Raw genomic sequence first — 27175 nt, 5'->3', positions numbered from 1 at the left:
ATGTTTCAATGTTCAGTTTTGTGACAAGTAAGCATGCATTCGAAGTAATTCTTGCAAGGACACTATTGTTTATAGATTTAACCATGTTACCTTGCAAGAATTACCATGCTGATTGATTGATTGAGTCTATGGAAATTGTACTAATGATCCTTAAATGGCATTGAAGAATAATTCCATACTTACACCTCTAAGAAAATCAGAGTTTCACAAGGTGATAAAGTAGAGTTTTACATATTCAGGTCAATCCAAGTAATTTACACAAGAAACTAAAAGAGGAGAAACAGAAAAATGATAGTCGAAAATAGCTTCTTCCACCTCCAAAATTCTCTATGGTGTATTCTTCCGTGCACGTGAAGTTAAACCCCTCCAGCAGCAGCTACCTTGAGATGTCATATTCTTGAGGGTAAGCTAGCTGCTGTTCCATCTGCCAGTTCAGCTTGGAAGCAACACTCTCATGACAAGGGACATATTCCTATGAATTAAAAAACAACAACATTGTCTCATTTTCAACTTTCATATATATAGAAAAGTTCAATTTTGCAGAAGAAAAGTTGATTAGATTAGATATACAATTGATTTGAAAATTAAGTTTTTGTTTTTTCATTTACAAATCTTTCAATTATCTACTTATATAGTATTGAATCAGAGCAACTTTTGTTTTGATGTGACTCATCTAATGAAATCAAAGAAAGTGATTTCACATAGGACAATTGCTTCAAATTGTTGGAATCAAACTGAAAAGGAATAGGAGGATATCAAGCTGATCAGAAGTGGAAAATTTTATCTTTGTTTTCATGTAACAAGATGGAAAATGCATATAGTTTAGGAAAAATTACCTCCAATTTCTTCACCAACTCTTTTGCAGTTGGTGCTGAAACAATTATGTGGCGGGCATTTGGACTAATAAACCCCTCTTCCACAGCTTTGTCAATGAATGACAACAAGGAGCTAAAGTACCCATCAACATTTACTAATCCAACCTACAATTTTGGAATACCAAGCATGATTAGGATGTGAAATGTTACATAAATTGATAAATCATATGGATTATTAGTGAAATGGGACAAGTCAATTACAGGCTTGTCATGAATCCCAAGTTGAGCCCAGGTTATGACTTCAAGAAGCTCCTCTAGAGTCCCATATCCCCCTGCATATAACCACCATCAGTTTTTTTCAAGAAATTAAACACATAAACATAGGATAAGCCATACATGACTGAGATGAAAATGGGTAAGACAAAGTCTAATTGAACAATTTTACTTAATTCATGTTTGGTTTCACGATCTGGATAGAATCCAAGACGTGTTTACTCAACTCTTTTAGCTTCTTGACAGAATTGATTCTAAAATGTTTCAACATGAAACCAAACATGCATGCTATTATACTGGCTCACATCATGTTAGCAGAAAAAGGGAATTGAAATTCAATTGAATACTTTGAAAAAAATTCAATGTCTAGTTTTATTAACTTAAGCTATGGTGTCTTTAAAATCCACTTGATTAGGAATTAGGATTATTAGCTATTCTATGTTGGGTGCATCGTGAATGTAGTACTTAGTACTATGAGCTTTTGTGTCCAAATGTAGTTATGGATTTGGCAGTGTGAAGGGAAAACCTCACTCCTGGGGGAATCCATTTTCATAGGAGGGATCCAAGAATGCAGAGTGACAGAGTGAATGACAACTCTGTCTTTGCGTGCCTCTCTCTCTCTGGCTCTCTCTGTCACTAGTTTTCAGTACTCAATGAATACATATCTCAGGAATCATCAGGATGGTAACAACTACCAGTGTAAGAGTCTTTGAAAAAGGGTCAAGCAATTGTTATGTGTCAGCTGCAGGTGCTAGTTGTAAACGTTATTTTGTGAAAGTTCTCTTTCTATACCTCTATTGTCTATCAAAGGAAAGAAGCTTAGCAGAATCACATCAAGTTTTAAACCAAAGTAGAAGAAAGAAAATTGTATTCAACCACAGTTTTGCTCAGAGCCGCAGAAAGCTCTGATTCTTAGTCCAATGTTTATCATAAGGGGTCAAGTAAGGTCAATGTCATGATCATATCACCTAGCTTTGAAAGGTTGCTCTCTAATCATAGCATTGGGATGTGTGTCAGAAAGTCATCAAAGATTTTTGGACTAAGAACTTTTTCGAATATATTTAGATTAACTTTTCTTTTCTCAATAATATAGAGGTTATGCAAACTTTTAATTAATTTATTTGTAAATCAACTTTTGCAAACAAAACAATGTTTAAAAGCAACACACAAGTAGCCCAGAGAGATCAAAGGTAAAATGTCGGTGAGCTATTTCTAGTAAGGTTAAAATGCACTTTTGGCCCCTGATGTTTCAAGTTTGTACAAATTCTGCCTCTACTCTATTTTTGTCGATGTTTCTACCCCTCATGTTTTCAAACAGTGCATCGTCTACCCCTCATGTTTTCAAACAGTGCATTGTCTACCCCTCATGTTTTCAAACAGTGCATCGTCTACCCCTCCGTCAGGGGTAGACGGTGCACTGTTTGAAAACATGAGGGGTAGAAACATCGACAAAAATAGATAGGGGCAGAATTTGCACAAACTTGAAATATCAGGGGCCAAAAATGCTTTTTAGCCTTCTAGTAAAGAATCCGACACTGAGATATGGTCATTACTACACGCTATAACTAGAAAGCTTTTGTTCAAAGACACTAGTATTTTAATGTTGGTGTGCATCTGATTCTAACGCGTAAGAAATCATTATCATGTTCTGTTTTCTCATAATCAAATATGAAACCTAAAAATTTATTCACCTATAGAATCAATCGTAGAAGAACTTACAAACATATTCACTATTTGAAGGCTAACCTGGTAAGGCAATAAAGGCATCTGAATGCTTAGCCATCTCAGCTTTCCTCTGGTGCATATTTGCCACAGCCTTCACTTCTCCCACTGTTTCACCAGTTAGCTGCAAGAGGATACCAAATCAAATGAGAAAAAAAATCACTTTTTTAACAAAAAAATAGTTTATTTGCAAAAGAAAAAAAACAGAATATGACAACAGTGCCAGGTATCCAAGTGGTATATTCCTAGAGTAACAAGTTAAGCACTGGCCCAAAAGAAAGAAACTAGTTTTAACAAACAACAAAAAACTGTAAAATTCTAAGATAGCAGTTTTTATTTTCTCAGAATCAATTTTGACACTTTAGAAGCTGTTCATAAAAAGTTCTTCCTAAGAATAAAATAAGAAAGACAAATAGCAATAGCAAATACTTTATTAGGAGAAGGAAGAAAAGGTGTTAAGCTTTTCCTCCTGGCTGAAACAGACATACCTCTCGAGGCATGAGCGTCTTGGGAATAACTCTGCAACAAGGGACAATAAAATGACAAAGACTACAGTGAGTGTTCATGGTGAAAGAGGCCAACAAAAAGCACTGTGGATTACTCATTGACTATCATGAGTTCTTGTTCTCATGTTCTTCCCTTTTCCCCAACAACAACACCTTTGGGGGGAAAAAGAGGAAGAGAAATTGGATGAAAAAGGGTCAAATAAAAAAGAGAATGAGTCAATAAAATCACCCTAAAGCTAAAATCATGTTGGACATAAAATTTTTTTTTAGGAAAAGTTGTTTCTATCCACATGATTTTGGCTTAATGTGCTTTTATACCTTGTATTCGAACATGCACTTACCCAATGACATGCCGACCGCCATCATGAACAGCTTGTGAAACCAATCCCATGAGGCCAATGCTTCCCCCACCATACACCAGATCAATGTTCCTTGAAACCTTCACAGACCATTAAAAAAAACACACACTTAATTACTCAGCTTAGAAATACTAAATAACCAAAAGCAAACAATGGTGGCTATGATTGTGTACTGTGTTGTGTATGATGCCAAAAAAATAACAATTAATCACATGACAGTGCATCCATTTTTAACTGTTTGGAAAGCAAAGACCAAAAAGAATTGATTCCTCAACGCTCACTCAGCTTAAGACACTTGTGAGTCCGTACACTGTTCTGTTCTGAGCTACTGAGCTAAAAAGCTCAAGAGGAAAACAAAAATGGAGACTTTCAATCTCTCAGCAACAATAAACAGCATTTTTTTCAATGAGGAATTAACCAACATGAATTTGGATTTGCAAAGAGTCAAACTCATGAACATGTGTATGAACAAAATTTCACAATGGAAGCAGCATAATCAAACATGTCACATCACAAAGTTTAACCATTTCCTTCTGATCTTATCTCATTCAGCTCAAGAAGCATAAACACAAAAACAAAACATTTGAGGCAAACAAACACTGAATAAGCTGAAAAAAATGGGTGTTCATAATGTAGGAAACAGAGAAAAGCATGAAAAGTTTATATATACAATACAAACCAGTTCATTTCCAAGCTCAATGGCAGCATCTTGATAACTAGGCTTCTTGCCAGGGCTACTCCCACAGAAGACACAAATCCTTTTGAACTTTGAGTGCCTTATCTCACCATGTTTCTCCATTTGTTAGTTGTAACTTGTAAGGTAAAGGTAGTTACTTTGTTGTTGTATATTAACTAACTTTCACAACCACACAAAGACACAAACACACACAACACAAGATTCTCAAACAAAACAATATTGTTTTGTCTCAAACAAACTACAATTGCTAAACAACAACCTCTAGTGTATGCTTGCTTCACTACCACTCTTCCAAGTCTCATGCCTTTATATAAACTCCATTGGTCTTCGTACGTGACTCCTTAGCGCGCGTGGGATACTGTTCTAGCGGTCCCAACCTATATTAACTAATTAAATTTATTATTTTCCACATAATTTATATTTATGGACATAACTTTTTCAGAAATGATTTTCGAGTTAGCACATTGTTTTTTTTTTGTTATTGGGAGGGACTAAGCCCAGAAACTACAAACGAAACTGTCTCGGGTAAGAAACACCCGTAACATCAAAGAACAACAAGTTCCTACAGCTAGGCGGAGGAACATCAAGAACATGAGTACCCAAGTCCAAAGAGTGGGCCAAATTAGCTAAACAGTCAGCGACTTGATTAGCCTCTCGCAGTGTATGGCGACAAATAACCTCCCAGTCCTTCAACATCATCTCCCTGATTTGCAAAACCAGAGCAGCATAAGGGTGAGTCCTCTCACAGCCCTCATTAACTAGAGTGACAGCAGCAAGAGAATCACTCTCCACAATTACTTTCCCATCCTCCAGTTGGCTTTGAGTCAGCACATTGTTAAATCTATGCAGATTGTGATGGTTAAAAAAAAATTGGAAAAAATAATTTTTATGTGGTCTCAAACCGTTACTCAAACGACACAAAATTGCACATTTATTTTAGTTTTAAAGCTCCACTAATATATATTTTAACTTTTCGTATTTAGTGACGGTAAAAAATTGCTGATGCGGATTTCACTATATATCCGACCACAAAGGTACAAATCAGGACCGTAGCTTTTTCTGGTACCGTAAAAACAAAATTTACCCATGTGTTCAATTGTATTTCATCATGTTGTGACAATCGTTTCATGACTCAATTAAAATTGAGAGAAATTATAAGAGGGCAAGATGTTAAAATATAAATATTTGTCTGCCTAGTATTGAAGAAAACCGACAAGTTGATTCTTTAAGTCTACATATCACCATGTTAGTCATAAAAAAACTTAATCGCTAAATTAATTTTTCAAACATGTGAAACAACATTGCATTATTCTCTTAGGATAAAAGCGGTGATAAAAAAAGGCCTATTTTAGCCACCAATGATGAATTTATTGATGAAGTTTCTTTTTCTTGACGGAATAGATGAATTTAATTAATTTCTGAAAAACGAATTTAATTAATGACACAAATTCATAAGATATTTACACTTATAGTAGATACAAATTAAATCCAATAGAGATGATGAAATAAAGTACAATAAACATTTTATTGGGCTTGGACTGCTGAAGATGTGCAAACATAGTAAGATCCAATGTAGCCCCGCATTCAGCTCTCTTCTCTTTGTAAATTGTAATTCTTTCTAATATGATTTGGTCCCTACAAAAACATGTTATTGTGACTTTTGTCTCCAACTCTTAAAATAAGAGAGTGTGGTCCCTCAAATAGTTTAACATGATTTTAGTTCTCATTGACGACTTAAATCATATAATTAAATTAGTTGATGGAGTAAACGTTCTGATTTTATATGTTATAGACAAAATTGGAATAGTATTATTTACTTATTTTATAGTGGCTAAAAATATACCTAACTCTTTGGCTTATAAAAAATAAAACTAACTCTTCCTTTTAAATATGTCTTCAAACATATAGTCAATGATCGAGTTAGGTGATTATGGTCCAGTTTGGAAGAGCTTATTTGAGCTTATCTGGCAGCATAAGCTCTTATGCCAGTGTTTGGGAGGACTTATGCAAACAGCTTATGACCTGTCATAAGCTATTTTTAGCTTATTTTCATAAGCTACTCAGGATAGCTTATGAAAAACAGCTTATGCTTATATACAGCTTATTTTGAATTTATTTCAATAAATTTTTAAAAATAGTTTATGAATAAGCGCTTATGTCATAAGCACTTATAACCATAAGCGCTTAATTAAGCTGTTTTTCCAAACGGGGCCTATAAAGATGTGTTTCATGAAATATTTTGGATAAATGTGTATTATGAATAATATGATTCGTTATATGATTAATAATAATGATAATTTAAACGAATCAAATCCAATATTAAACTATAACTAAAAAAAGCATTTTGAAGGGAAAATGATAAATTTCAAGGTCACACGCCCAAGGCGTGCATCATTAGCGGTGCATACAAGTCGACATGGATGAATTCTAAGCATTTTTGAAACTGAATTGATCACGAAAGATCAGGTTGAATTTCTTCAAATTTCACAATTTTTAGTCATGGGCCTAAACTGAGCCGACCATAATCGGGTTGGTTCGCATCGGATGGTCAGATCGTATTAAAATAATAATAAGATTTCTATTTTAAAAGAAAAAATGCAAAAAAAAAATGATTAAAAATGGGAAACATGAAAACAGTGGATCACTGAATTTGCAAAGTGTCAAGAAAAAACACACAATCATTCATGAACACGGTGGCCGAGGAAAAGAGACATGCATAAAAGTGAATGAAAACTCAGTCACTCACGGTGTAAGTGCATATCAATGAATGGCCATTCAAGGAACTAAGGAAAGAAAATAGAGTGGATAGGAGGAAACCTACCTCTATGGCGCTCACGGTAACTCTGGCTCACGACATGGTGAAGAAGGAGGGACGAGAACCTAAGCTTTAACATCATTGCAGGAGACGCGATGGAGAGGAGACACGGTGAAGAGAACTCCACAGCTCAAGGAGGCCGACACGGTGGACGACGATGATAGAGGAGGCGACTCGCATATGTATGCAGTGCGGTGTGATTGTGAAGGGTTGTGCAGAATTGCAAGGTGACGATAGAATTTTTGAGTCGGAAGCATTCTCCTCATTGTGAAGTTAACTAAGTAATGATTACAAGATGATTTTTTCCATTCACATAACTTCAATAGTGGGCATTCTTCAAGAAAAATTAGATATGTATCCCTTGAACCCGTTAGGAATAAAAAGATAGAAATCGTATTTTTATTTATCAATTAATATCAATCAATCAAATAATATATTTATAAATTATTATTAAATTTGTTTTCTATCCTCTACAAACTTTAAAAAAATCCAAAATTAAAATTTAATTTTAATTTATTTTACGGATATCGTTACTCATTCAAGATTGTCTTTCCTACTAACAAATGTCTTAATTAACCTTTATTTAACCTGTATATTTCACAAAAATATCGTACTAGTTTATTATTGTTTTTTTCCCACCATCCATTGAGTCTGAATTCAACTTAAGTGAATTAAGATAAGAGGCCCATGCTCCGCTTATCTCTTTTTAAATGAGAAAATTGTCATCCGTTCCTTGAGTTCATCTTTGAACTCCACCTATGAGAATTTGATCATGTTTATGGCGTGTCTTGCGACATGTGATGTGATCAATTGAATGTAAGTTGAGAATAGACTTTGATTACAATTTATAAAAATAGTTTCGTTATTTTTTATTTAATGATACATGTTGTTGTTGTGATGCTGATTAACATCACTTTGCACTTGTACTTCAAAAAAAAAAAATTTGTGAGTTTCTTTATGACATGTCATTTAAAATAAAGTTTTTTAACTGTTGCAGAAAATGAAGTTTCTCTACGTGGCAAGCAACTTTGCTCCAAAGTTTCTTTCTTGCTCAAAGTTTCTCTTCCAAATTTAATGATTAAAAAATAAATAAAAAACAAGAATTAGTTAAGATGAAATATAAATAATCAAAATATAAAAAAGGTGAGGTATATTGTGGGATCCATTTAAGACTATCATTATCCAAGAAACTCATTAGAGTTTCTAATTTAAATTTTGGTAATGCCACGTCATTTAAACCACTTTAATCAACTCTGCTCACTTTTTACTCCAACCCAGCAACTCTAAAAAGTTTCTTAAATGGACCCCACAATATAACTCACCTTTTCATATTTTTATTATTTATATTTCATTTTAATTAATTTTTATTATGATTATTTGTTTTTTATTTATTTTTTAATCATTAAATTTGGAAGAGAAACTTTGAGCAAAGTTTCTCTAGAAAGAAACTTTGGAGCAAAGTTGCTTGCCACGTGGAGAAACTTCATTTTCTGCAACAGTTAAGAAACTTTATTACAGATGACATGTCACAAAGAAACTCACAAAGTTTTTTTGTTGCAGATGCTCTAAGAAACTTTTTAGAGTTGCTGGGTTGGAGTATAAAGTGTGTAGAGCTGATTAAAGTGGTTTAAATGACGTGGCATTACCAAAATTTAAATTAGAAACTCATTAGAGTTTCTTGGATAATGATGGTCTAATTTCCAAACATAACTTAAGTTGTGTTGAGAGTTACAACTTACAAGTCATAGTGGTGCCAACAATGCAAGCAACACTACCATTTTGCTCCCTGCCTTTTCCACTTGTTGTGCTTTGCATTGGTCCTTACTTGGTACTTAGCCAAAAGTGATGAAGAAATCATACAACTTGGCTTTATCTAGAAGAGGATTCATCAACTAAGAAAGTGATTCATCCATAACTTTTCAGCTAACCAAAATAAAAATGCTTAACTCATCAGAACACATGTACTCTTCCTAGCGACCATAATTCTTAAAAATAAAATTGAAAACATATGGTTCTTCCCTAGAAAAGAAAAAGCAGAGTGGTATACTTAATGTCTTTGCTTTAACCCTACGGTGCAATTATGAAACAATGGATGTTACCCTTGTGACTTTAATTAGGTTCACCTCCTAAAATGGAAAGATGCTCACCGTCAAAATTAAGAAAACAATGAGATTTTTTGTTTTTTACCAATAAAAACTGATATTGTTCATAAAAAATGTGAGGATATTATTACAATTAATTAATTAATTAATTCACATGAATGGGCACTCCTGACAGGTTTAATTTCTTATTTCATTGTGTTCCAAATTTAGTTTATAGAGCAAGTTATGGGTAATAGCAGAAGTTACTTCAGATGGTGCTCCACTGATGTTGAGCAATGTGCATTGAAGATTGAAAATAAAACATAAGTGGGTAGTGTCTAATATCACCTTGTATCCCTATCCACCCTCCCTTACTCGACACTTGCTGTGCGCATAGGAAACATTTGATTTTTATTTCACACGCTCCTTTCCATTCTCCATATCCCTTCATCCTCAGTTCTTCAAGCATCTTGTCCCCAGCCCCATTCTCTGTCTCTCTCACTCATTGCATGCTCTGTTCTCATCAGTCAAGATCACAAGCTAGATCACTTAGACACAACGGCTCTCATATTATATCATCAATTAGTTATTTCAAAAATTTAAGATGTTGGCATATGACACAAATAATTTTTATCATATTATTTCTAACATTGCCTAGCTCATCTCAATGTTCTTCCCATAAAATGAGTAGATGATACATCTAATCTAGGTGTGGTGCTAATTGTGCAACGTAAACGAATTTTCAACTCAATCCATTCAATAATCATGTTCTATTCACTTTTTATCATGTCATGTTTGTGTGTGTAACGATGCATGACTAAACATACTATTGACACTAAAATATTGTTCATGTTCATAACGATTAGAAACTCGTGAGCTGGGATATATGTTAGTTGACATACAAGCGGTTAGCCGTTTCTCGAGTTAGGATAATCAGTCGAGGTAAGAGAATTTTGTATATGAGTGAGATTAATTCATGGACAAATATAGAAGCTTAGGTTTAGGGATGATTTAGGGATGATGATGTTTTCTAGTATGGGTTCATAATATAGGTTTAAACATGCGAAAGTTTGAAATTAGATAAATCCTTAAATTTAGCAATAGTTTTTACAAGCCTGGGACTAACCAATATAATGAAGTCTAGTCTTCTAAGATGACTAGGACAGAGAGGCGCGAAAACCCCTTGATATGCAGTGAGTTGTGTATAAGTAGGATGTGAGCTAGTGGTTATATGGCCGAATAACTGTTGTAGTCAGTTGAAACTCTCCCTATAAATAGAAAAAAATTATTCGTACAAAACACAATCAAATCACCAATCATCAAACCAAATAAAAATTTCTCATGCTATGAGTTTATTTTCCACAACCTTTATTCATTGCGGCTTTTATTTATTCTTTTCAGTCATTTACTTTAAAGTTTCACATGACATTATCATGTGACGTAAGATTAATCATAATCTATATACTTTATAAAAGAACAACGTTATCAGAAAGCATTAGACACGTGGCATTCCAAGGTTCACTCTCATCTCACCCCCCTCACTGGCTGACAAGTGTCACAACCACAACAATTCACACAAATTTATCAATTGCATTGATTTCCCTATAATTTGGTTTTGTTGTCCCCCATTAAATGTAATTTTCCAAATCATTTCCTATAAATCAACCTCCTTATTGTTGGTTTCATCTCATACTAGTGTTCTTTACCCGTGCGTTGCACGGCGATTAAATTTATTATAAAGATAAATCAGTAGTAATGTGTTTTTAACTTAGTTTAGTCTCTTTTGAGTAATTATTAAAGATATGGAATAAAACATATGTCACAAACATGTAGATGAATTGACCACCGTAAAAATATTTTTTGATGAGGTTTGTAGATACCCCAAAGTGTCATTACTTGAATAGTAATAAAAAACACATTTTTAAGTAATGCATTACATGACAATTGAAATAAGATAAACATAACAATGACAACAACATGAACCCTATAGCCTTTGTAGTCCATGATTAATGTTAAAGACATCATAACGGAGCTTGTTGTCAATCAAGCATATTTGTGCTATAGAACCTAGAAAGGAAGAAAAAATTATTAGTGTAATAATCAGTAACTAATACAAATATAAACTGTGTATAATTTGAAAGTGGTAAACTAACCTTATAGAAACGTCATTATACCTTCAAATTAGATGATCAATAACTTGCTTGATATCTTTTTTTGTTGTATAACAATAAATATAATACCCATATCAGTTTTTATATTTCTACCATTTAAATTGAAATTACTTATAAGATAAATAAAAACTTACATGTCAAATATTATCAAAGACTTCTTGATACACTAAATCGTCGTGCAACGCACGGGTAAAAAAATCGTCGGCAGGATATACCTTCTTGCTACACTTGCACGCAGGGTAGTACCAATCCATACCATCTGCAATGTACTTAACCGTACCAAGAACCACACAATAGGACTTCTGAAAAATTAACACCAAAAATGTTACAATGTGTGATATCTGTTGCTATTAAATAGTGTAGTTGGTTTAAATAACGTGTAAATCATGAATTTCAACACAGACACATGGTATATTTATTAATTTTTGAACTCTGAAACACATTAACAGCATTTTAAAATGCCTGAATTAAATATCTGAATCATGAATTCTTAACGGAATTCTCAATTATGATGATTTTTATTTTCTGAAATTGGCATCCCTGATTCAGTTTTTAACACTGTAATGGTAATTTTATTTTCTGAAGTCAAATAACGGTTTTTAATGTAACGATCCGTGGACATGATTTATTATTCCTTTTTCAAAAGGTAAAGATTTTATTTATTTCAAAATTACATGAACCCTTTCAAATTAGAGTGGGTTCTTATTGCAGGCACTGGTTACGGGCAAAATCTAATTTTTAAAATAAACACATTTGAACCCATATACATACCTCTGCAAGATCTTTTAGTTGCTCAAAGGTTTTCCCATCATTCTGCTTTAAAAAATCATCTTCAGGGGTAGTTTTTCTTGCAGAATCTTGCAGCGGACTGATGACATGCACTGCACTATCATGTGATTCCAAAAACCTAACAGATAGACGATTAATTTATTTTATCTAAATAGAAAAAAAGGGAGTAAATTAAACCCCTTCAGAACTGAACTGACCTAGTTCGGAGGGAGGCAGCTTCTTCTATGAGAGGATTAAAAATCACCTTGGTAGCTCCGTAAACATTTTGGAGACTTGTCTTACCTGTAGCATCCAAATTATGAATGTTTGCATTTACAAATTTGTCATGTACTTTAATTATTTGACACCAGATGAAACCTTAAAATACCTTTAAAGGGCTTGACTTTGACACAACTCACAACAACAACGGCATTGGTTGCATCAGCAGATCCAAGGTAACCAACGACCTCATCGACATACTTTCCAAAAAAAGCGCATTCAACCCGAGCCCTAACAAAACAAATGAGAAATTATAAATTTTTAAAAACTTAATAATTAAACACGCGGAAACTTTGAATAAGGAATGATATTGGGTGTACCCATCTTGATCAAGTTCAACCGTAATTCTTTTTTGCTTCCCACCATCTTTTTCGAATTCTTGTTCAACACTTGCACCAGTGAGAATTCCAATCACATCTGTACAATCATAGAAACATTAATCCAAATAACATATCAGTAATTTTGAAAAACAAAAGGAAAAAAAAAAAAAAAAGAGGCTTAAGATTCACACCAATTTAGGCTTGTTTATTTTTTTAATGATAAATTACACCAAACCGTGTATCTAAACGGGTCATTGACCAAAATAAGGGATTTGCAAGTGATATTTAAATCATTCCTTATTTAAAACTTAAAATTTCCGTTAGTTTAGCGGTAACATGAATTTGAGAAAAAATGGTGGGATTAATTCAGGTTGCTCTATTTCCTTCTATTTTTTCGGTTTTTTTTTAAATTTAAGATAAATCTACGAGATCAATTTTTAAACGTAAAATATATCTAGGCCAAACTGTGATTAAACAAATTTAATATAAATAATACGAAATTGGTGTTTAATGAAGCAAATCTTGGTTTTTTTTAGACTAACATGGAAGCAAATCTCACATTTAAATCTAAAATAATTGTACGGGCTCTAGTCAATGGTCTTGCATTTAAATCTAAATTAATCTCACATACCTATCAGAAAAGACGTATCAAGATCCTTGAACATTATATCATATATTGGTACAAAATTGTACGGGCTCAAGTCAATGGTCTTGTTGGGAACCAAGCGCACAGATGTATGAATATCAAAGTTGATTTTGAAAGGATGCGAGGTCGGTCGGAAATCACGACCGCTTTCTCCAACGCCGAAGAACGAAATCTGATATACACGACCCTCACTTAGTAAAGATTGGAATCGGTATATCAGAGTCTTCCGAACGGAAGCATGTATTTTACAACCCTGAAATTCAATTAAAGGATAACGTAAGGATTTATAATTTAAACAAAAAGGACATAAAAAAAGATAGTTTATGTGAAAAGTGATTTACCTTGTCATCCATAAGTATCATGTCCATGGAAAATGGAAGCTTGGATCCATATAAGCTTGGACTAAGCCACAACCGGTTCACCTTTGCGACAATACACCAGTTCTCTTTAGAGACATCGATGGTTGAGAGATCGTCGATTGCCATTAGAACAAAGAAATCTTCAAAGGTAATACTTGGTGGGAATAAAAGATGAATTTGAAGAATGACCATGAGGTTATTTATATAGGAAATTGAGAATTAGGGTTACTCCATTCTAAAAATGGAAGAAAAAAAGAATAATGACAGTCGACAACCATATTTGCTGCGGCCTGAATCAACGCACGGAGAAATTCAAAATCAGTCTTGACTTTTGTTTTTAAATCATTTTGGTCAGATTCATTATTGACTTGTTCTGATTCATAATAGCATGGTCCTTTAATGGAATTTAATTTTGATAAGCTAGTTAAGGTAAATACCAGCTTTGCGTCAATTCAAATAACGTGGATGCGACATCTGGAATCAATGGCCGTAAAACAATAAATATGATTTGGTCAATGCCTTCAATTATATAACATAAAATGAAAACCATTTAATTATTATAGTAGTAGGCGGTGTAAAAGTTTGAAGGAAATATAGCAACCTGAATTAATTCCACCATTTTTGAAACGCTGAATTGACGGAAATTGTAAATAAGGAATGATTTCAATGTCATTTGCAAATTCTTAGATTGGTCAATGCATTTACTGATTTACTCAATATTCCTTCAATTTCTACTACTATATATCACTTTTACACCGCCTAATGAATAGTTCAAATCAACACCATTTAATTATTATTTTGATTAAGTTTTGGTCAATGCATTTACAGAATTTGCATTCAATTTGATTTAAAACGCACAGGTGAAAATTATTATGTTTTTATTGTTTTTGCATCAGAAGCTTGGAAACAAATTAAGAGTCATTACACCATAAAATGAAAAACCCCATTCTTTGATTAATGGGCTAAAAACTGAAATACGTAATTGGGCTTTTACAATTGAGGTCCAAAATAATTAGGAGGTGACACTTGTCATGTAAAGAGGGGGGTGGTAGAGAGTGGGTCTTGGAGTGCCAAGTCATGGAGGTGGGGCTCACAGTCTTCCTCTTTTCTAAAGTATATAGATTCAAAAGGTGTTTTTGTCATCCTTATTCTGCAAGTTTGAAGTTTCAACCTTCTCATATCAAAAGGTATTTTTTCGCACTTTTTATTCAATTTACCTGTTAGATCTGAATATTTTCCGTTTCTCCCACTATCCATTCAATTGAAACTGTTAGATATGAATTTTTTCCGTTAACTAATACTGAGTTTTTGGCTTTTTCAATTGCAGTTGTTGAATTGACAACAAAAGGTATTTTTTCGCACTTTCTATTCAATTAACATGTTAGATCTAAACTTTTTCCGGTTTTCCCACTATCCATTCGATTGAACTGTTAGATCTGAATTTTTTCCGTTAACTAATACTGAGTTTTTGGCTTTTTCAATTGTAGTTGTTGAATTGACAACAAAATGTATTTTTTCAAACAAACTTTTCATATCAATCGAAATTTTTGTATGCAAATTTTTATCAATTAACATTCTCATATCAAAAGCTCTATTTTTCTACTTTCTATTCAATTGACCTGTGATATCTGAACTTTTTCCGTAAACTAAAACTGAGTTTTTATCTTTTTCAATTGCAGTTGATGATTACCAACAAAAGGTATTGAAAGTTGTCAAGAAGGAGAAATAAGCTTTTGAAAGTTGTCAAGAAGGAGAAGATATGAGGAAATTATGTTCATGTTTTTTTATGTGGATTTCGTTTTGACCATATATGGTCTAGATTTAATTTTCTTTGTTGACCTATAACATTATCGTTGTTTTGAAGTCTGTTAGTCATATGTGGTCTAAACTCAATATCCGTTTTTTCTTGGTCTAATTGTCTATTTTGATGTCTTTGCCTTGCAATTAGCTCTTTCAATAAATTATTCGGATTATGGAATTCGCAAGTATTTATGAGTTCGATTTCAATTTATTATGTTTGATGAAGAATACCTTCCAAAAAACATCAGAATAAAATTAGTGTTCAATATATAAACATTATTTATGAAAACCATTTTTTAAAATATTCCAAATTTAATTATCCAATTTGGTGAGTATGATTTGAAGGAGAAAATTAAAGTTGAGTAAATGCATTTCCTTTAAAAAAAAAACGGTTTTAATATTGTGAAAATAAATTGATAGCTTAAAATCTAAAAATTAAGGACCTAATGTGTATATATTCTCCTTACATAATTAATTATTATTCTTTATTACCGAATAAATATAAAAAAGAAAATGATGACCTATATCAGGTTCAAATTGGGAATATAGTTAATGCATTATGTTTTCTTGCATTAATTTAAAAAAAGTAAAACGATTGATTATTCCTTGCCTAAATCAACTTTGAATTAGGGGAAAAACTTTTGACATTAATGTTTGATTGGTTCAAAGTTCAAAATAAAAGAATTTCGTTATTCAATATGAGATTTTTGATAAATAATCACTATTTCCTTAATGAGATACAAATTTTCGTTTTTTTATATTTTATAAAAACACTGAATTAACACTTTTTTTATTCAAAATCAAATATAACTATTATTTGTTTCAAGTTAAAAAAAATCGGAATTTTTTTTTTGAAAATGAAAGTAATATTATTAATAAAAATGGCTCAAGTATGAGCAAGAAGTTTTCATGACAAAACATAGTATAAAAAACACCCCTCCTAAGAAATCATAGTGCTAGACCCCTCTGAGCTGAATTTCCCTCGAAATGGCTTAAAACGAAATCTTAAAGATGAGCCTCATTAAAACCTTACTAAGAAAAACCCAGTGGGAAAAAACCTAGCAAGGAAAAAGAGTACCACATCTTAAGATAGCCAATTTCGTTACCCTTAAACAGCAAAGGGCCCTTTACAACTAAAAATCAGCTCTCCAAATTATCTAGTCCAAAACAACACCTCCAGCATCAAAAAACAACAGCAGAATAATCTCCAACAGACCCCTTCCTATGCCTATGCATCCACTTCCCCAATCTCTTCCCTCAATATATGGCTCACACCACTACAAGATACCTCTAAATATAAAAAGCATTCATGTACCACTCATTTGTCATCTGAGATGGGGATGATTCTGTCTTATCTATGCCTCTAGACCTTGTAGCATCAAAGCTTCCGAACCTCTTGGCTTCAATCCCAACTGCTTTCCAAGCAACCACGTTCGCTGTGCACGAGTTGTCACGCCGTCTTCCCCCGGAATTGGTTCCAAGAACTCAACTGGCAACGGTTGTGGCTTGTTCTTACTACCTCTAGGGCGCCCACGTTGAGAGCTCTTCCTTGAAGAATTTGTGTTTGGGGTAGAAATCAACATTGGCGTCGCAAGAACTTCGTTTTCTTCACAATCAAGACGCAACCCTTGTTGTTGGACCCCTGTAGCACTTCGCACATCACGTACAGTGGAAGAAAAGCTTGTTGTATGCGTCTCTTGTCTAATTATTTGGTGAGGAGAAGTATGTACAAACACCTGTTGATTTTGACGTGAAGGTGCTGCTGCAATTTTTTTATCCAAACAAGGAAGCCCTTGATTAAAGAACAACGGATTTTGATAAGCTGCTGCAGAAGCCAAACACGCCTTTATATCAGAGCTTCACTAAAGAAAATCAATGTGTCAAGTTAAAAAAAAGTTTTATACCTGAATATGACGTTAATAATATACACTCAATATTTTACTTAATTTTTTTTAACAACATATTGAGTGCTGGGTTAAAATCTACACTATTAACTTAAGTAAGGAAATTAAATGAAATAAAGAAATTAAATTAAATAAGGAAATTAAATTAAATGAAAAATATTGAGTTTTCCTTTTTCATTTTGAGAAAGAAAATGCATTTACTTAAAAATAAACATAATTTTTTTTAATGTAATCAATCATTGCCCATTCAATAAACATAATCACCTTAATTATCATTTAACATTAATTGGTTAATTTTTTTTAAAAAAATATTGACTGTTGGGTTAAATAAGGAAATTAAATTAAACAAGGAAATCAAATTATATAAGGAAATTAAATTAAATAAGGAAATAAAATTAAATACGGAAATTAAATTAAATAAGGAAATTAAATTAAATACAGAAATTAAATTAAATTTAATTTCTTTTCTTTTTAAATAAGGAAATTACTTATAAATTTGCGGTTTTTAATTATATTTTTTTTTTATTTGGTATTACTTTCGTGAATCTGCATAACTAAAATAAATACAAAAATTAATTATAAATTGTATGTACCTATATTAATTAAGAGCCTTTGATTTTTCAGGTGCTAAATAAAACTGTTTTAATTCCTCATATTGTTGTTTTTAAAGCTTGACCTTTTAGTAATTTAAATTTAACTAAGTACCATAAAATGGAAGGATTGAAAATCAGCAAAAAGTTTTTCTCAAATTTGACTTCTGACAGGGCTGTTACAAATTACAAATCCAGAATTATTCAAATGAAATAAATTAATTTATTTTCATTAGACCTGTCTTAATTCTCCAAAAATCAATGTCAAATTTGAATGAAAATAACATATTCTATTTGGGAATGAAATATTTTTTTCACCTTTAGTCATCATTAACCCTAATTTCAACTATATTAAGGAGTCAATATTTAATTTAAATTAATGTGTTTCCTTTTATAAAAATTGTAAAAAAAAATTAATTTGAGTTTAAAATTTAAAATTAGTACTGAATAATAGTAACTGAGGGCGAATATTCAGTCAGATTTTAAAAATTTTTCCTTAAATGAGTACTATATACTTTTATTTAATGTACTTAAAAAAATATAATTATATTTAGATGACATGGTAAAAAACTTACACGGGAAAAAACGTTTTACATAAAAAAATAATTCATGTAAAAACTAATAATTTTTGCTAACTCTTCATAATCCTTTAACCTTTATGTCTCATAGCCCTTACCACTTTTGCAACTCTCGGTAACAATTTTTCATCTAATTTAAGTATGTTTTTCAAAAATATTTAGGATTAAACATATATGAAGTTTTTGTCAAATTTTGCAAGTTGTGTGATACTCATTGTGATTTTGCTAGGTTGAATACTCATTTTTGCGAGATTGTAAATTTATTATAACGTGCATAAATAATAAGATTAATATTCGTTGTGCAACGTACGGGGTAAAAGCACTAGTAAAACATTAAATGGTAACCAAACATGCATTTAAGCTACACATTTTTTTTCAATTTATGTGGTTTTCTGTGCATTGATTAAGTGCTGACATTTTGTTTGTATCTGTTTTGCCAGGATTACTGGAACTGAACCCATACCTTTTAACTTTAAGGCAATGGTTCTTTATTAGTTTGAGCCAAAATAGCCTTTTTGGCTGTTCTTCGTTAGCATTATTAACGCTTGTCTATTCTTGCCCTCTCCATGTTTTAGAGATAGAGACTATAAACTCATAAAAACTCTTTCTTAATGGGGGATAGAGCTTATATATTAAAATTAAAATGAGACTCAGCATGCTTGCACGCGCGTTTAAAGCATGTTTTTGTGTGTTAGTGAGGGTACTGGTTAATTGCATGTCCATCTTGATATAGTAACTTGATTAATTAGACTCAATACTACAAAAAGAAAATAATGGAGTCTGCAACTGTGAAATTGCACTTAATTTGATTTGGTAATATAGACAAAGAATTAGGAATTCAATGCATATGGTTGGAATTTTCTGAAACGTTTTGGTTATGAGGAGGGCTATAGGTTTAACAATAAGGGAAATGATTCCTGCGCAGGTGTTAAAAAAATATTGTGTGGTATTGAAAAAAGGGGAGTAGAGTAGGTAAGTTAAGATATTTATATGGTTGGTATATGTGCATTTAGTTAGAAGCAAATAATGTAGTATGTTATGTGTAGAGCTAATTGTTGGAAGAAAAATATGCAGAGTACCAGACAAATGGTATGTGTAGTGTCAGAAGAAAGAGGGAAAAAGATACAAAACAAAGTTGAGGAGAAAAGGTGGAAGAGAGATAAGTCAAAACACAAAAAAAATCTCTTATGTAACTAACAATTTATAATATTTTTGATACATCCAAATCAAATTTGTCTCCCATTTCATTTTCATATTTTTTCCTATCTTTCTTTTTTTTAGAGATAGTTTAATTCTGACCGCATGATTTTGGTTCTTATAGTTTCAAATGCTCAAATTAAGTTTTTTTTTTTAAATTGAATAAATTTGGTCCAATTTAATATCAATTTGTCATCCACTAAATAACGAAAAAAAGTTCATGTAGATCACAATTTTTTTATGTATTGACATTTTAAGACGAGTTATGTCACTTTCGACATAAAAATTGTGATATATGTTAAAAAAAATCAATGGTTTTTGGGTGGCAAGTCATGATTTAGGCTGTATTTGTTCAATTTTAAAAGTAGAGAGAGATTTAATTTGATCAATTGAAACTAGAAGGACCAAAATCACACATTTTCAAAACTATAGGATCCAAAAGGGTAATTAATTAAGCCTTTTTTGTCAGTCATGTGTCATCTATATTTCTAATTTCTGTCTTACTATTATTTTTTATTTTTTTTGGCGTATGTGAATTTTTTTTTGTGACAAGAGGAAAATTAACAAGACAAAATTAGCTAAAGCGCATCTAAAAATAAAGAGTCATAAACAAAGGAAGGTGGGTGCTTCCAAACTTGGACGGAAGAACCTAGACGACCAGCTTCCCAAGCTAACTTGTCTGTAGTGTTATTCTTGGCTCGATCAATCTGCTGCAAACTAACATCCTAAAAAGTAGCTATAATGTCGCGAACACGCATATTTCCTCCCTGGTCCAATAGCTGGTTATGTTGGTGCCTGCGTGCAAAGCTTGCACTGTTGGGGTTGATTGCAATGTAAGTCTCACATTGCTAATGAAGGAGAAAAAAGATCAAGTTATGCATCTTGGAGAAGTCCCACATCGCTTAGATTAGTGAGAGGTGGGAGGGTCCAAGACTATATATAGGGATCTCAAGCTCCTTGTTTCAACACACCAAAACACCAAAGATGTAGTACCTGAAAAGTTTATATTTGTGTTTTCTTTTTCTCTTATGCTCTTGTTTTAGAGTATTGTGAGATGTAGTTCAAATATTTACTTTGGAGAGTGTGGGTGTACTGGGGTTATGGGGTGGTTGAGAGTGAAGTCTATGTGTTGTAACAATTTTCACATAGCGTTTATTCTCTAGTTGTCGGTTTTGACAACGGTCGTGGTTTTTTTCTCCGGTTTTGGAGTTTCCACGTTATATTCTTGTATTGTTGATTGCGCTCATGATTTATTTTACTTCTTCAGCTGTGTTGTTTCCCAACAGTGGTATTAGAGCTTCCGGTTCGATGAGTATCACTTTGTGTGGTACTGCGAAGGTGCTGAAGAAGTGTGACATTGTGAAGTGCTGTTTTGGGAGGTTCTGGCTAGGAACCAACCTGGTGCACAGTTTACAGTGGTCTGCAGTTGCGATGATGCTATGATGGAGGAGTTGATGCAATCATGATTACACAAGGCGTTCTAGGCATGAGATTGTCCAGGTGGCACACGGGCATTGGTTGATATAGTGCAAGGTGTGTGGTGATAGCGTGTGGGCATTGGTTGGCATTGATGCAAGGTACGTGGTTATGTCGATGGCTGATGAACTTCCGGAGAAAGCCAACATGGAAGTTGCACCATAAATTTTCAGCAATGTTTCGGCATGTGGAAATTCTTGGAATAGTTTAGTTCCAAGTGAAGAAAATTCTTGGAATGGTTTAGTTCCAAGTGTAGTGTACTCTTTTATGGTGGAGTATGATAATTTAATTTGTCGGTATATAGACAATGAGAATTATGTTTGTCGGTGAAGACAATGATTGTCAGTGTAGACAATGAAGGTTGAAGACCATTACAATCAAGGTGGAGATTGTTGGGATTGATTGCAATGTAAGTCTCACATTGCTAATAAAGGAGAAAAAAAATCAAGTTATGCATCTTGGAGAAGTCCCACATCGCTTAGATTAGTGAGGGGTGGGAGGGTCCAAGACTATGTATAGGGATCCCAAGCTCCTTGTTTCAACACACCAAAACACCAAAGATGCAGTACCTGAAAACACTTTAAGTTTATATTTGTGTTTTCTTTTTCTCTTATGCTCTTGTTTTAGAGTATTGTGAGATGTAGTTCAAATATTTACTTTGGAGAGTGTGGGTGTACTGGGGTTATGGGGTGGTTGAGAGTGAAGTCTATGTGTTGTAACAATTTTCACATAGTGTTTATATTCTCTAGTTGTCGGTTTTGACAACGGTCGTGGGTTTTTTCTCCGGTTTTGGAGTTTCCACGTTATATTCTTGTGTTGTTGATTGCGCTCATGATTTATTTTACTTCTTTAGCTGTGTTGTTTCCCAACATGCACTGCCTGCGAACAATCAGAGAAACAAGAGACAGATTTGTGCCCAATGTCGAGTGCATGACGGAATCCCAATTCCACCGCTAGAATTTCAGCAAAAAAGCACTGAGCCATAACTTTAGCTTACTGAGGTTGCAGACAACCAAGCACCACGAGAATCTTTACTATTGCCGCATATCCCATTCTGCCCACTACAAGGTTCCAACTACCATCAACGAAGATAGTCACAGAAGTCGTAGTCCCCATACTTCCCAGGTGATCATTCTGCATTGGAAACTAAAGAGTATTACGCCATAGAGCCTCATCCCGGAGAATGAAATGCTACACCTGGTTCAGAGTGAAGTCCTGAGCAGCGAAAATTCTCTGATTTCTCCACCGCCAACACCACCATAAAACCGCGATAGCCAGGCTAGCATGGCGGTGAGACAGTAACTGAGCAAGCCAAGGACTAAACTCCAAAGTAGCATTGGTGGCCGGCAGCGCCCTCCTGAAGTTGTGCCACAAGTCTCTCGAGTTCAGGCAACCCCGAAACACGTGATCAAGGTCTTCAACGTCGACATCACATCTAGAGCATGCTGCATTGGCTGCAAGGTGGGAGTGCAAACGCTTCGCATTGGTGGGCAAGGCACCATGAGCAAGCAGCCAGAGAAAGAAACGAATCTTTTCCGGTACTTGCGTCTTCCAAATCCTCATCCATAAACCATGATTCCCCAACGGTGGTGCGCCGATGCTATAGTATGCAGAACTTGGAGTGTACTTACCATCTGATGTGTGTGTCCATCGTATAGAATCAAGGTAAGAGTTGGTGTGAGGCACTCGAATACGCACAATCTCCTCAATGATCTGTGGCGCTAGCACGGTGTATAGCACTGCTAAGTTCCAAGCACCTCCACGCCATAAGTCAGCGACTTTGCGCTGCGGTGTAAGCATATTATTTTTCTTGTTTATATATGTGGTCTTGGATTCAAATTTCCTACTGCAAAATGTATCTTATTTTCTGCCTACAAAGAAAATATCCGCACATCAATTTGAAACTATGATGTAAGCTTATAATTGTTCCATTATCATGTCTTTTATAATTGACACATAACAAATTTTATTGGTGGGAGAGGAAAAAATCTTTTTATCCCTCTATATAGGATTTGTAACATTTAAACTTCTGTGCATTGTTTTTATATGGTCTCTATATAAATATTGTATGTATTTGTATCTCTCATAATTAATATCCATTTAAAGTTGAAATAGACCATAAAAAAAGTGAAATAGACTAAATCACATTTACCTAAACATGTATGTGGTTTCAATAGTGTTTTAGGTTATGTCATTACGCAATATAAATACCTCATTCAACATTAACAGTGTTTTAGGTTCTTTCAGTCAAGTCAATGAAGCTAAGAGAAGGCATCATTTTGCATTTTTAATAAGGCTTAATTGCACTTTTGCTCCTTGATCTTTCATCTTTGTGCGATTTACCTCCCTCATCTTTAAAATGAGCGAATTCCCTCCCTCTTCTATTAATATGTGTGATTTAGGCCCTTCCGTTAGTTAGCCGTCCAATTGCTAACGGTGGTTGCTATTTTCACCCCCCCTTTTACTAACCACACCCCCTTATCAGAAATAAAAATAAAAAAATAAAAATAAACGAAATAAATTAAATAAAATTAATAGAAAATAAAAAAAATTATAAATTAAAAAAAACTGAAAAAATGTTTTTATAAAAATCAAAGAAAAATAATAAAATAAATGAAATAAGTTAAATACAATTAATAGAAAATGAAAAAATATTTTTATAAAATCAAAGAAAAAACTGAATTTTTTTATAAAAATCAAAGAAAAAAATGTTTTTATAAAATCAAAGAAAATAACATATTTTTTTTAATTGAAGATAGAAATTTAAAAATAAAATAAAAGAAGAATTTGTTTCTATTTGCACCACCTACACTAAATTAAAAATAATTATTCTTTTATTTTATTTTTAAATTTCTATCTTCAATTAAAAAAAATATTTTATTTTCTTTGATTTTATAAAAACATTTTTTTCTTTGATTTTTATAAAAATATTTTTTTCAGTTTTTTTTTATTTTATAAAAATGTTTTTTCATTTTCTATTATTTGTATTTAACTTATTTCATTTATTTTATTATTTTTTCTTTGATTTTTATAAAAATATTTTTTTCAGTTTTTTTTTTTATTTTCTATTAATTGTATTTAATTTATTTCATTTATTTCATTTATTTTTTTGCTTAATTGCACTTTTGCCCCCTGATCTTTCACCTTTGTGCGATTTACCTCCATTTTATTATTATTTTTTTATTTTTATTTCTGATATGGGGGTGTGGTTAGTAAAAGGGAGGGTGAAAATAGCAACCGCCGTTAGTAATTGGACGGCTAACTAACGGAAGGGCCTAAATCGCACATATTAATAGAAGAGGGAGGGAATTCGCTCATTTTAAAGATGAGGGAGGTAAATCGCACAAAGGTGAAAGATCAGGGAGCAAAAGTGCAATTAAGCCTTTTAATAATGAATAATTGACAAGGAACACATAGAAGATAGATATTGTCAATTAAATCACAAATTCAAAATACAATAGCTTAATAATGATCTTGTCCATATTCCAACATGCCACAACATGATGATAAAAGGGTACTGAGATGACACTAATCTAAGACATAAGAAAAGAGTGACTCTATCTCCACAAGAGTTTGCCTAACAATTCACTATTTAACAATTCAACAAATTGATGACTGAAATATGTGAGAGACTCAAAATCATCTTCAACAACTTAGTCACAAACAAAATGATAATTAATAGTAAGATGGTCTATGCAATATTTACTGTTTCACTAGTTTTATGAGTTCTTACATGCAGAAGTTGACCAAGCCCCCATTGTAGCTCAGCAATGGTGGGACTTAATTGTAACAACTTAACATGATCTAGTCAGTATTCCAGCAAATTAAAAAAAATATGCTTCCATCAAATTCTTTGCGCATGTGACGAATTGAATAGAATGGATTTAAAAAAAAAAATTGACAAAGCAAACACTTACATTCATGTTTAACACTTTATTGGTGATACTATATAAAAAGGTTTAATTTCAGCTGGTGAGAATTAAGTTTCTTTTAAATTTGTTATACTTGCCTGGTAACTTATTAGGAGCCATCAGCAACGTCAAATACATGGTCGAAAGACTTTTTACACAATGAATCGTTACTCTAATCAAACCAATCATCGGCTCTAATACTAATGTTGTCTCGTAAGGGGCATAAAACTCATGAGACCTCCACATTGGAAAATAGCCTTAAGGTTTTGGATGAAAGATGTGATATTTAATTCACATGTGTGATTTGCTCTTTATTAGTCCAATGCGGACATCCCCCAAGTTTTATGTCTCGCATATCCCAACATCTTTTTCTTCCGATGTGATACTTCTTATTCACACTTGAATTCTAAAAATTAAAATTCGATAAACCAAATGAGAAAAGGTGATGATGGAAGTCCAAAATGTAGAGCTGCTTTTGGAAACCAATTCTGCAGAGATTTCTATCTGAGTAGACTCACTGTTGGCCATCACAGACAATAGCAGCAATATAACGCTGTAAAGTGTCTTGCAAATTGGAATCACAAAATCATGCCAAGCATAAATAGCTAAGAAAAGGGCACACAATAGTACATTGGTGAATATGTTCATGAATCTGTGAAACTAATTCCTAATTGTACTGTAACTCTGTAAGTTTGAGAATTCTGAATTTAAGAGAGTAAAGATATGAACAAAGAAATAAATACAAAATTTCAACATAACAATATCATTAAGTGCGTAAATCAACTGACGTGAGGTTGTTATAGCTTAAGTAGTAGTGTCGGTTTGAGATTAAGTGAATGCAGTTGTGTTAAATCTTGATGTGTAATGAACCATCGTCCAGTCCTGCCAACCCCCGACCTATTTCTCTTTACTACATTCATTTTCCCATGCATGATTTTAATTTGCTTATCTTTAGCCATGAAGTCCCCATAACTCTCTGGCTTTTTTCTGCTGTGAACAGAGTATGGTGAAATATTCAAAATAAATTATACAAACTTGCTGAAGGTACCGTTGTTGCCTTGTTGCTACTCTTGTTTGGGAAACTATATTAATGCATGTACAAATTAAATTAAATTGGTTTCAATTTGGCTTAATTGCACTTTTGCTCCCTGATCTTTTACCTTTGTGCGATTTACCTCCCTCATCTTTAAAATGAGCGAATTCCCTCCCTCTTCTATTAATATGTGCGATTTAGGCCCTTCCGTTAGTTAGCCGTCCAATTACTAACGGCGGTTGCTATTTTCACCCTCCCTTTTACTAACCACACCCCCATATCAGAAATAAAAATAAAAAAATAATAATAAAATGGAGGTAAATCGCACAAAGGTGAAAGATCAGGGGGCAAAAGTGCAATTAAGCAAAAAAATAAATGAAATAAATGAAATAAATTAAATACAATTAATAGAAAATAAAAAAAAAAACTGAAAAAAATATTTTTATAAAAATCAAAGAAAAAATAATAAAATAAATGAAATAAGTTAAATACAAATAATAGAAAATGAAAAAACATTTTTATAAAATAAAAAAAAACTGAAAAAAATATTTTTATAAAAATCAAAGAAAAAAATGTTTTTATAAAATCAAAGAAAATAAAATATTTTTTTTAATTGAAGATAGAAATTTAAAAATAAAATAAAAGAATAATTATTTTTAATTTAGTGTAGGTGGTGCAAATAGAAACAAATTCTTCTTTTATTTTATTTTTAAATTTCTATCTTCAATTAAAAAAAATATGTTATTTTCTTTGATTTTATAAAAACATTTTTTTCTTTGATTTTTATAAAAAAAATTCAGTTTTTTCTTTGATTTTATAAAAATATTTTTTCATTTTCTATTAATTGTATTTAACTTATTTCATTTATTTTATTA

At 32.6% G+C, this 27175-nt stretch overlaps 2 protein-coding genes across 2 annotated transcripts; both read right to left on the bottom strand.

Annotated features, from left to right (window-relative positions):
* Positions 1-135: 135 nt before the first annotated feature.
* On the bottom strand, positions 136-4659 carry LOC130730355 (cytokinin riboside 5'-monophosphate phosphoribohydrolase LOG3-like). The gene is made up of 7 exons (XM_057582342.1): positions 4355-4659; positions 3658-3755; positions 3299-3329; positions 2835-2934; positions 1077-1147; positions 837-980; positions 136-472 (listed from the first exon to the last, which is right to left on the bottom strand). The coding sequence occupies exons 1-7, from the start codon at positions 4472-4474 to the stop codon at positions 377-379; spliced, it is 660 nt and encodes a 219-aa protein (XP_057438325.1). The 5' UTR covers positions 4475-4659; the 3' UTR covers positions 136-376.
* Positions 4660-4876: 217 nt separating this feature from the next.
* On the bottom strand, positions 4877-13814 carry LOC130724347 (uncharacterized). Its single transcript, XM_057575556.1, has 8 exons — positions 13794-13814; positions 13438-13705; positions 12807-12903; positions 12596-12717; positions 12426-12510; positions 12211-12346; positions 11686-11741; positions 4877-5189 (listed from the first exon to the last, which is right to left on the bottom strand). The coding sequence occupies exons 1-8, from the start codon at positions 13812-13814 to the stop codon at positions 4877-4879; spliced, it is 1098 nt and encodes a 365-aa protein (XP_057431539.1).
* Between the last annotated feature and the right edge of the window lie 13361 nt (positions 13815-27175).

Source organism: Lotus japonicus, chromosome 1 (genome assembly GCF_012489685.1).
Source record: "Lotus japonicus ecotype B-129 chromosome 1, LjGifu_v1.2".
In the NCBI taxonomy this organism is placed as follows: domain Eukaryota; kingdom Viridiplantae; phylum Streptophyta; class Magnoliopsida; order Fabales; family Fabaceae; genus Lotus; species Lotus japonicus.
Note: the sequence above shows the minus strand (reverse complement) of the source record. Positions and strands in the feature narration are given on the sequence as shown.

Excerpts from the sequence above, each read along its gene's own strand:
- LOC130730355 (XM_057582342.1), bottom strand. The coding sequence starts at position 4,474 with ATGGAGAAACATGGTGAGATAAGGCACTCAAAGTTCAAAAGGATTTGT. Across the intron at positions 2,935-3,298 it reads AGACGCTCATGCCTCGAGAG|CTAACTGGTGAAACAGTGGG; the intron begins GTATGTCTGTTT and ends ATCCTCTTGCAG. Across the intron at positions 473-836 it reads AGTTGGTGAAGAAATTGGAG|GAATATGTCCCTTGTCATGA; the intron begins GTAATTTTTCCT and ends TTTAATTCATAG.
- LOC130724347 (XM_057575556.1), bottom strand. The coding sequence starts at position 13,814 with ATGATACTTATGGATGACAAG. Across the intron at positions 12,511-12,595 it reads CAAAGTCAAGCCCTTTAAAG|GTAAGACAAGTCTCCAAAAT; the intron begins GTATTTTAAGGT and ends TGGATGCTACAG. Across the intron at positions 12,347-12,425 it reads GCTGCCTCCCTCCGAACTAG|GTTTTTGGAATCACATGATA; the intron begins GTCAGTTCAGTT and ends TCTATCTGTTAG.